Source organism: Triticum aestivum, chromosome 3B (assembly GCF_018294505.1).
Source record: "Triticum aestivum cultivar Chinese Spring chromosome 3B, IWGSC CS RefSeq v2.1, whole genome shotgun sequence".
Taxonomy (NCBI): Eukaryota; Viridiplantae; Streptophyta; class Magnoliopsida; order Poales; family Poaceae; genus Triticum; species Triticum aestivum.
Genome location: NC_057801.1, coordinates 721,663,500 through 721,674,112, shown reverse-complemented (window position 1 = coordinate 721,674,112; position 10,613 = coordinate 721,663,500). Strand labels below are relative to the sequence as shown.

The window sequence follows — 10,613 nt, the reverse complement described above, 5'->3', positions numbered from 1 at the left end:
GATGTCAAAACTGCATTCCTGAATGGATTTCTGGAAGAAGAGTTGTATATGATGCAACCGGAAGGTTTTATCGATCCTAAAGGAGCTAACAAAGTGTGCAAGCTCCAGCGATCAATTTATGGTCTGGTGCAAGCCTCTCGGAGTTGGAATAAACGCTTTGATAGTGTAATCAAAGCATATGGTTTTATACAGACTTTTGGAGAAGCATGTATTTACAAGAAAGTGGGTAGGAGCTCTGTAGCATTTCTAATATTATATGTGGATGACATATTGTTGATCGGAAATGATATAGAATTTCTGGATAGCATAAAAGGATACTTGAATAAAAGTTTTTCAATGAAAGACCTCGGTGAAGCTGCTTACATATTGGGCATTAAGATCTATAGAGATAGATCAAGACGCTTGATTGGACTATCAGAAAGCACGTACCTTGATAAAGTATTGAAACAGTTCAATATGGATCAGGCGAAGAAAGGGTTCTTGCCTGTATTACAAGGTATAAAGTTGAGTCAGACTCAATGCCCGACCACTGCAGAAGATAGAGAGAAAATGAAAGGAGTTCCCTATGCTTCAACCATAGGCTCTATCATGTATGCAATGTTGTGTACTAGACCTGATGTGTGCCTTGCTATTAGTTTAGCAGGGAGGTACCAAAGTAATCCAGGAGTGGGTCACTGGACAGCGGTCAAGAACATCCTGAAATACCTGAAAAGGACTAAGGATATGTTTCTCGTATATGGAGGTGACAAAGAGCTAGTCGTAAATGGTTACGTCGATGCAAGCTTTGACACTGATCCGGACGATTCTAAATCGCAAACCGGATACGTATTTTTATTAAACGGTGGAGCTGTAAGTTGGTGCAGTTCTAAACAAGCGTCGTGGCGGGATCTACATGTGAAGCGGAGTACATAGCTGCTTCGGAAGCAGCGAATGAAGGAGTCTGGATGAAGGTGTTATACCTAGTGCATCGGGACCAATGAAGATCTTCTGTGACAATACTGGTGCAATTGCCTTGGCAAAGGAATCCAGATTTCACAAGAGGACCCAACACATCAAGAGACGCTTCAATTCCATTCGGGGCCAAGTCCAAGTGGGAGACATAGAGATTTGCAAGATACATACGGATCTGAATGTTGCAGACCCGTTGACTAAGCCTCTCTCATGAGCAAAACATGATCAGCACCAAGACTCCATGGGTGTTAGAATCATTACTATGTAATCTAGATTATTGACTCTAGTGCAAGTGGGAGACTGAAGGAAATATGCCCTAGAGGCAATAATAAAGTTATTATTTATTTCCTCATATCATGATAAATGTTTATTATTCATGCTAGAATTGTATTAACCGGAAACATGATACATGTGTGAATACATAGACAAACATAGTGTCACTAGTATGCCTCTACTTGAACTAGCTCATTGATCAAAGATGGTTATGTTTCCTAACCAGAGGCATGTGTTGTCATTTGATTAATGGGATCACATCATTAGGAGAATGATGTGATTGACTTGACCCATTCCGTTAGCTTAGCACTTGATCGTTTAGTATGTTGCTATTGCTTTCTTCATGACTTATACAAAGTTCCTGCAACTATGAGATTGTGCAACTCCCGTTTACCGGAGGAACAGTTTGTGTGCTACCAAACGTCACAACGTAACTGGGTGATTATAAAGGTGCTCTACAGGTATCTCCGAAGGTACATGTTGAATTGGCATAATTCGAGATTAGGTTTTGTCACTCCGATTGTCGGAGAGGTATCTCTGGGCCCTCTCGGTAATACTCATCACCTAAGCCTTGCAAGCATTGTAACTAATGAGTTAGTTATGAGATGATGTATTACGGAATGAGTAAAGAGACTTGCCAGTAACGAGATTGAACTAGGTATTGGATACCGACGATCGAATCTCGGGCAAGTAACATACCGATGACAAAGGGAACAACGTATGTTGTTATGCGGTTTGACCGATAAAGATCTTCGTAGAATATGTGGGAACCAATATGAACATCCAGGTTCCGCTATTGGTTATTGACCGAGAATAGTTCTAGGTCATGTCTACATAGTTCTCGAACCCGTAGGGTCCGCACGCTTAACGTTACGATGACAGTTTTATTATGAGTTTATAAGTTTTGATGTACCAAAGGTTGTTCAGAGTCCCGGATGTGATCACGGACATGATGGGGAGTCTCGAAATGGTCGAGACATAAAGATTGATATATTGGATGACTATATTCGGACACCGGAAGTGTTCCGGGTGTTTTCGGAGAAAAACCGGAGTACCGGAGGGTTACCGGAACCCCCCCGGGAAGTAATGGACCTTGATGGGCCCTATTGGAGAGAGAGAGGGGCCGGCCAGGGCAAGTGGCACGCCCCCTCCCCTTGAGTCCGAATAGGACAAGGAAGGGGGGGGGGCGGCGCCCCCCTTGCCTTCCCCCTCTCCCACTCCTTCCTTCCCCCTCCTTCTTGGAATAGGAAAGGGAGGGGGAAACCTACTTGGAGTAGGTTTCCCCCTCCTAGGGCGCACCTTCCCTTAGGCCGGCCCCCTCCTCCTCTCCCCCTTTATATACGGGGGCGAGGGGCACCCCATAGACACACAAGTTGATCTACGGATCGTTCCTTAGCCGTGTGCGGTGCCCCCCTGCACCATAATCCACCTCGGTCATATTGTCGCGGAGTTTAGGAGAAGCCCTATGCCGGTAGAACATCATCATCGTCACCACGCCGTCGTGCTGACGAAACTCATCCCCGACGCTTCGCTGGATTGGAGCCCGGGGGACGTCATCGAGCTGAACGTGTGCTGAACACGGAGGTGCCGTACGTTCGGTGCTTGGATCGGTCGATTCGTGAAGACGTACGACTACATCAACCGCGTTGTCATAACGCTTCCGCTTACGGTCTACGAGGGTACGTGGACGAACACTCTCCCCTCTCGTTGCTATGCCATCACCATGATCTTGCGTGTGCGTAGGAAAATTTTGAAATTACTACGTTCCCCAACACTAGTGTCATGTGTCATGTCGTGTGTGTATTAGTGAGGGGTTCTTTCATTTCTGATATCTCCTGGGTGCTCTCTGTCTTCTCCGATTACAATCTGATGACGAATTAGTGGTTGTCTTGCGGTACTTGTGTCTTCAACAACAATGTTTCACTCAACGTCAAGTTCTCACATACTGGTGTGGACTATTCATATCACATGACACGATGGGAAACTATCTGGTGCACCGGAGCTTGCGGTGCTACAGGTGCACCGCACTCATATTGTGCTTTTTAAAATGTTTAAAAATTTGAATAATAATTAGCACACTCACACAACATCAATGTAGGTTGTCACAAAGTTTTAAATCAAAATTCAAAACATAACTCGAAAACACAAAAATGACAAATTCAACATTGAATACATAACATAACTTGGAATAGGCTTTAGATTTGCACTGATGTCAAATTTATCATTTTTGTATCTCAAAAGTATTTCGAATTTATACACGAAATTTTGTGGCATCATACATTTATGTTGCATTTTCAGTTATTCAATTTGATGTACTTTGCCCAATAAGTTATTCCCTCTCGTTTGCAAAGAAAAACACTCAAGGTGGATATGGTTATCAGTAACCATTCATTGATTATATCTTTTTTTGTCTTCGAAAAAGACATGGTACCAATGTAGACACTTGTATGCCCTCCAGTCCTCCTATTTAGATCTTTCTTATGAGCACATACATTCATTCATATGAACACGCACACGAACGCCATACCCCTATGAACATTTTCAAGAGACTAAGCCGACACATCATTTAGAGATTGATGAAGCCGCCAAAGACTTCTTTGCCGTCGACATGAAAGTTCCTCCCGCTTAACGCACGTCACCGTAAGGCCTGAAATAAATTTAGCAGAATGCAAGCACCATTGTGAACTTAAGACTTGGACTCAGTGGCGGAGCCAGGAATTAAAGATCAGGGGGGCCAAATGACTCAATCTTTTGATAAGAGGGGCCAACTAATACTAATGTATGTATTCTTGTCTAAATTTTACACTGTTCATGTATAAACTAGCAGCAAATCAGCAGTCGGGGGGGGGGGGGGGGGGGGGCAGGGCCCCTGCCGGTCCCCCCTGTCTCCGCCACTGCTTGGACTCTAATGGGCTAGGGTAATCACCGTCCTCATTACCATCCATCCAACCGGTTCGTCCGTCAATTTAGATTTTGACTTTGTCTTAAAAAAAATTAGATTTTGACAGCTCAATATGTATGCCACGTGGTTGATCGATCATCCTGCCAGATTTACAGATTATATATGGCACGCAATAAATGCATAAATCACACTGGAGATACATCAGCCGACCACCCCGAATCTCAAAGCACGGCCACGGAGCTGATTTAACCCCAGCCGATCTCTCTCCCCACCGCATCGCGTCGCATATCCCCTCCCTCCCCTCTCATCACCCACACCCACGCGGCAGCCGGCTTCAATTTTTCCATCTGCTCCCCGTGCTCTTAATGGGCTTTCCCTCCCTCCGACATGGCCGGCGACCCCCGCACCCGCGCCGCCGGTGACCACTCCCTCTCCCCCTCCTCCCCCGCCGCCGTCCTCGTGCCCGGGGGCGGCCTCCGCCTGGGGCCCTCCAGGCTCTTCCTCCACCTGCTCCTCCTCCACTCGCTCTTATAACCCCGCGCCCCCCCGCCGCCAGGCCATGGCCGCCGTCTTCTACCACCACGTCGTCGGCGACCTCACCGTCGGCAAGCCCGAGATCGCCGAGCTCAGCGACGCGGACACGCTTGACGACGCGGCGCGGGCCATCGCCGGCAGCCCCGAGGGCGCCGTGCCCGTCTGGCGCGCGCGGGCCGCCCCCGACGACCCGCCCTCCGGGGCCCGGTTCCTCGGCATGATCTCCGCCGTCGACATCGCCGCCTTCCTCGCCGGCGCCGGCGCCGGCGACCGCGCCATGCGCGCCGCCGTCGGCGAGGTCGTGCAGCCCAACCAGGACCTGCTCCGGGAGGTCGATCCCGGCACCAGGTCAGTTCTTGGTCCTCGACCCGTCCCTTCTCGCCGCCGTCGTGTCCCCGCCCGTCCCATCAGGAATCCCACCTAATCTCCAAGCCTTTAGGCATCAGTCGTCTGCTGTTTCATAGTCGCAGGCAGTGGTGATTCAGTCTACGCACTATGGCTCTGTTGACTCGTGCTCAGCTCGGATCTGTCCCTGCCTGCTGGGATGCTTCACTACAGCCGAATGCTGATGCACAAGCCTCTGTTTTCTAATGCGGTCTGGTTGGTTGGTGATCTTTGTCTTTTATGCATGTTCCTACTAATACAAATCTGCGGGTTGTACGAAATTGTTTTTGAGTCTGTCTGAATCCATCAGAAATCACTGGGGTTTGTGCCTTTGTGGTTAATAAATCACTCTTCTGTTGGTGCAAATCAGGAAGTGCTTACTGCTTAGTGAATCTGCCTAAAGTTGTGTTTACTGGATACTAAAACTGGGGTAGTGGTTGTGTTTAACACAATCTCTTTCAGAAGACAGCATGGTTGGTAAGGCATGATCGTTGGAGCCCGACATGCTTGGGTAAAACTGGAAAGTTCAATTAACTGCCTTCAAAACAGATCCTAATTCATACTTGGTTTCTGTGAGCTTAAGGTTGAATGCTTGATGAGTTGGGAAGAAATGTCTAGTTCCGACTCACTGAATTTCGCTCCTGTTCATGAAAAATAGCTGGATGGAACTTCAGGACAGAAATAATGTGGCAGTCTAGATATTGTTTTGCTAGGTCATGTGCCTTAGTCGCAAATCCACTGCTCAAGTTTAAGTTACTCTATCCCTGTCTGTGCAGTTTCTTTTCTTCAGTATCCAAAGAAATGCCACAACTGGTCATGCTTTCTTCATTAAACCATCATTTTAGTTGCCCCTTTAGGGACCATTTGCTGACAACAACTTAAAAGACTATCACATAGCTCCTCGAGACTGAAAAACTGTAACTCATGACCGATACCAACAGCATAGATTTGCTAGGTGTTCACCTATCAGTATATGTGGCTATCCTTGATTTTTCTCAATTCCTAGAGTGCACTGATCATTCAACAATCTAGCTCGTATTTAACGGTATCTTCCAGTATCATGAAGTGTCTCCAGTCCATTCCGAACTTAAACAAGCCAGATGGCTTTCACATGTTGCAGAGTTTGTCCTCCTGATTGTGTTGTCATAAGAGGAACAAAGTGGGAACATGGTTCCATTTGGCAATGTGATGTCGCAATCAGGAAGGCAGCAATCCATGTGGAAGCCGTGCTGGCTGTCAAGGGATTCATGAGTCAAGACAATAGTTTAAATAAACTGAGCCATACATGACACATGCAAGGCAGTCCAATCATGTCTCGAAATGATTTGGCAGCACCAAGTAGTGAGCCAATGTCACATTCTTAGGGATGACATAATAGTTGCCCGCAAATGAAAAGTTCAATAGGACATAAGAGTCTGAGCTGGATGATGCGTCTGCCAATCATACTGCTCTTCTTTTTTAGTCCTTTGCCTTTCAAGCAAATTCATTTTTAAAGATGTGATGTTTGACATATGTATTTTGTTATTCAGCCAAGTTTGATTGTCTTGCAAGGTTGATTGATGCGCTGGAGTTGATGAGGAATGGAGTGAAGCGCTTCCTTGTCCGCAAGAACGGCTCCTGGACAGGCATCACCAAGCGGTTTTCTATGCTTTACAATGGGAAATGGATGAAGAACTCGGAATCGGGATCCCCAAGCTCAGCTGGCAGCAGCAGCATGCAGTTGTCCCCATTTATCAGTTGCGCGGAGAGGTTTTGCTGCCTGTCAAGGGAAGACATCCTCCGGTTCCTGATCGGGTGCCTCGGCGCCCTCGCGCCCATCCCACTGTCTCCAATCTGTACCCTCGGAGCTATCAACCCGCACTACTGCCACGTCGAGGCGTCTGCGCCAGCCATGGAGGCGATCCAGAAGATCCCTGGGGACCCCTGCGGCGTGGCCGTGGTTGAGACGACATCGGACGGGGTCCGCAAGATCATCGGGGACATCTCTGCCTACAAGCTGTGGAAGTGTGACTACGTGGCGGCCGCGTGGGCGCTGGCGAACCTGTCGGCGGGGCAGTTTGTCATCGGCGCCGACGAGAACGGGTCGACCCCCATCTCCGCCTTCCCGCTGCCTTCCATCAGCTCGTCGTTGTCGGAGGAGGCCACCGAGCCCGGGCGCTCTCCCAGGCTGCTTAAGAAGTTCAGCAGCAGGAACATCGGGTTCCTGAACAGCCAGGCGAACCAGGTGCGGAGCATGTACCGGGGCCGGAGCTCGCCGCTGATGTGCCGGAGCACGAGCTCCCTGGCCGCCGTCATGGCGCAGATGCTGTCCCACCGGGCGACTCACGTGTGGGTGACGGACGCGGAGGCTGAGGAGGATGACGTCCTCGTTGGCGTGGTCGGGTACACGGACATCTTTGCCGCCGTCACCCGGAGCAGCGCCTGACCGTCGACGACGTCCTGATGGCGGTGGCGTGTGTTTGGGTGGTGTACTATAATTTGGGGTTAGTTTGGTGGTTGTCCAGAGCTGAGAACTTTGTTTTGGGTGTGTGGGCGTGTGAGACTGAATGGGTTGTGTATTGTTGGATGTGCATTCGTTGTTGATGGTCCTATAATAAGGTAGACTCGGGCCTATTTATGCCTGGGAGTCCATTGATCGCTCATCTTATATGTATGTTTCAACTGGGACTTGATGAATCAAACTAACCCTGACAAAAGTTAACCTGCCAAACACAAAAACTTGCAAACAGCAAACACACTCAAAAATTTCAAAACCGTCAATTGCCAGCGAAGTGTGCATATCAAATCTGCTTCGATTCCGTCTCCGCAATTGCGATAACAATCGCAAAACCTTGCAAACAGCAAACCACCCAAGTAGTACCCCATCTTTCCATTTTGCAGGGAAGAAATACTCGTGAACGGGCAACACACAGCACCGCGCAACGCACACTCAACACAAGTCACAAAGCAAATCAACGCTACCACAGCATGAAGAAAATTTGATCAAAGATAAGGCGGTGTCATAATAAACATTTTTTAGCCAAAAGTACCAATGTAACACCATTGTCACAATAAACACTTTTAAGCCAAAATCACGCAATGTAACACCGTTATCATCCTATCACAACTAGATAGTGCGATCACATGGAACACCGTTATCATCCTATCACAACTAGATAGTGCGATCACATGAAACACAGATATGGCGGTTTGTAATTGCCAACCAGCATGAAGGAAATATGCACACAATCACAGCACAACACACAAGACACAAAGCAAAGCAAAGCAACGTACCACATCATGAAGAAGAGGATCTGAACAAGGACATAAGATAATGTCATAACAAACATTTCTTAGCCAAAACCGTGCAATGCAACACCATTGTCACAATCACAATAAACATATTTTTAGCCAAAACCGTGCAATGCAACACCGCTGTCATCAAGATCACAGCCTAGCCAACAAAATCACATGAAACACATACACGATGGATGGTGGTCCGTAATTGCCAACCAGCAGAACAACGGCTGCAACAATGATACTGCCAACTTCGACGCTGCAGCTAATCAGGCTAGCACAGGTACAAGGGGCGGGGTGATGACATACGATACAAGTCGCTGCGGCAATAGTTGGCAAAAGGGTCGCCGAGGGAGAAATCAGATCCTCTCCTGGCGCTCTGAGCGAAGCCTCGAGGACCAGAACGGCCGACCGACAGTATGGAGGCTTCACTGGCCCGTTCCATGTACTTCAGAAACACCACCTTGCGTATCATCTCATCCGTCGGATCAGCGGCCAACAGAACCACCGCCTCCTCCAGCGCCAAGGCGCTCTCAAAGAAGAACTTGAGGAAGGCGAGCTCGCTTCGATCCCCTTGGAAACCATGGAAAACCAGCAGCTTGATGCGCGACTCTATGCATTCTATGGTACCAGACTCGAGCCAGAACTTCAGGTTGACCTTGCCAGTGGATTGATCAGTTTTTCCAGACTGAAAAATTGGTAGAGAAAAGCATGTGCAGTCCATCAGCTATCAGCTATTGATACCAATTAGAAATTAGCAACATGATGCTAGTGCAAGATGGTGCAAATGGATGCCAAAAGAAGAGTCAGGGGGCTCACCATGATGTGGAGCGTCTCAACATTCGGAAAGCATCTGAGGACATTGGGGATCATCTTGACATCATTGCGGACTGCGAAACGCACCTCCAAAGCCAGGACTTTCACACCTGGTAGCATGGTGCTTGGGCTCATCCCTGTCCCAGGCTCCCAGCCTGCAGTTGCAATCAATCACAGATTCACAACTCACCCAATTAAGAAAAGAAAGATCACACAAATTTGCATTGGCAGTGCAGGATTGAACCAATGGAGAAACCAGGCGCCTTAATGATGTTGTTGCCGACATCTAGGACATGCTTCCGTGGGTCCAACGCCAAGTATCCCAACAAGTGCAGCTTGGGGGCATGGCCGATCTTGACCGTGGTGGTGCAGTTGCCAACAGGGTGCCAAGCATCTGAATAGATGAACCGCTCAAGATTTGGGGCGTCCAGCACGAAGATCTCTTCGATGAAGCACCCAATGATCTGCACGCACCGGAGGCTCTGGCTGACGAGCCGGATGCGAAGCTTGAGCACATTGCCCTGGACACAGAGCGTCTCCAGCACGGGGCTCCTGTCGAGGATGAAGTCCAGATCCCTTCTCTCCACGAGGACGTGACAGAGCCCGAGGTCACGGAGATTGGGGAAGCAGGTGGCGCGCCGGAGACCGGCCGTGTCGGGGAACCTCCACATGCCGAGGTAGAAGCGGGTGAGGCTGGTCAGGCCCAGGAGGTTGGCGGGGAGGAAGTAGTCGAGCGGCCAGCGGGCGTTGACGAGGACGAGCTCCTGGATGCCCTTGGCGGCGAGGAGCCGGAGCCAGCGCGTGAGCAGGCCGTGGAAGCCCTCCGCGCGGGTGCTGGTGAGGTGGACGCAGCGGAAGGGCCCCGGGTGCGCCTCGAGGACGCGGGACACGGCGGAGGTGTCGGGGAGGAGGTCCGCGTCGGCGAGGACGAGCGGCGCCGAGCGCCAGACCCCGCGCCAGCGGCGGGAGAGCGCGGCGGTGCGCGCGGCGTCCTTGACGGGGAGGCGGGAGACGACGTCGCGGAGGAGCGCGTCGGGGAGGCGGCTGACGCGGTCGACGTCGTCGTCGGGTGGCAGCGCGAAGAAGCGGGCGGCGGCGGCGGAGGCGAGCCGGTTGACGGGCATGTCGTATTGGGTGTATAACTGGCCAAACGGGCCGGGCTAAACAGGCCGGCCCGCGAGCACGCCGGCACGGCCCGCCATGGGCCAGGCACGGCACGGGCTAAACGGGCCATGCCCGGCATGCGGCACGCCTTGGGCCGTGCCTGGGCCTGGAGCCTGGGCACGCGGGCCGGCACGGCACGGCCCGTTTAATTTTTTTTATATTTTTTAGATATATATATATATATATATATATATACCTAAAATACAGCCCAATAGTTCTAAAAACCAGCCCAGCAGGCTGAAAATGTGCAGCCCAGCGTGCTAAACGGGCCATCGGGCCGGCCCGTTTACTAATCAGGCCGTGCCTGGGCCAA

At 49.9% G+C, this 10,613-nt stretch overlaps 2 protein-coding genes across 2 annotated transcripts; one reads left to right on the top strand and one right to left on the bottom strand.

Annotated features, from left to right (window-relative positions):
• The first annotated feature begins 4,405 nt into the window (after positions 1-4,405).
• Positions 4,406-7,686, top strand: LOC123072006 (CBS domain-containing protein CBSX6). Its single transcript, XM_044495577.1, has 2 exons — positions 4,406-5,008; positions 6,596-7,686. The coding sequence occupies exons 1-2, from the start codon at positions 4,686-4,688 to the stop codon at positions 7,467-7,469; spliced, it is 1,197 nt and encodes a 398-aa protein (XP_044351512.1). The 5' UTR covers positions 4,406-4,685; the 3' UTR covers positions 7,470-7,686.
• Positions 7,687-8,294: 608 nt separating this feature from the next.
• On the bottom strand, positions 8,295-10,260 carry LOC123067753 (putative FBD-associated F-box protein At5g22720). Its single transcript, XM_044490413.1, has 3 exons — positions 9,381-10,260; positions 9,140-9,291; positions 8,295-9,008 (listed from the first exon to the last, which is right to left on the bottom strand). Exons 1-3 carry the CDS (start codon positions 10,258-10,260, stop codon positions 8,595-8,597), a joined length of 1,446 nt encoding a protein of 481 aa, XP_044346348.1. The 3' UTR covers positions 8,295-8,594.
• Positions 10,261-10,613: the final 353 nt, after the last annotated feature.

Excerpts from the sequence above, each read along its gene's own strand:
- LOC123067753 (XM_044490413.1), bottom strand. The coding sequence starts at position 10,260 with ATGCCCGTCAACCGGCTCGCCTCCGCCGCCGCCGCCCGCTTCTTCGCG. Across the intron at positions 9,292-9,380 it reads GGCGCCTGGTTTCTCCATTG|GCTGGGAGCCTGGGACAGGG; the intron begins GTTCAATCCTGC and ends TTGCAACTGCAG. Across the intron at positions 9,009-9,139 it reads TTGAGACGCTCCACATCATG|TCTGGAAAAACTGATCAATC; the intron begins GTGAGCCCCCTG and ends CCAATTTTTCAG.
- LOC123072006 (XM_044495577.1), top strand. The coding sequence starts at position 4,686 with ATGGCCGCCGTCTTCTACCACCACGTCGTCGGCGACCTCACCGTCGGC. Across the intron at positions 5,009-6,595 it reads GAGGTCGATCCCGGCACCAG|GTTGATTGATGCGCTGGAGT; the intron begins GTCAGTTCTTGG and ends TTGTCTTGCAAG.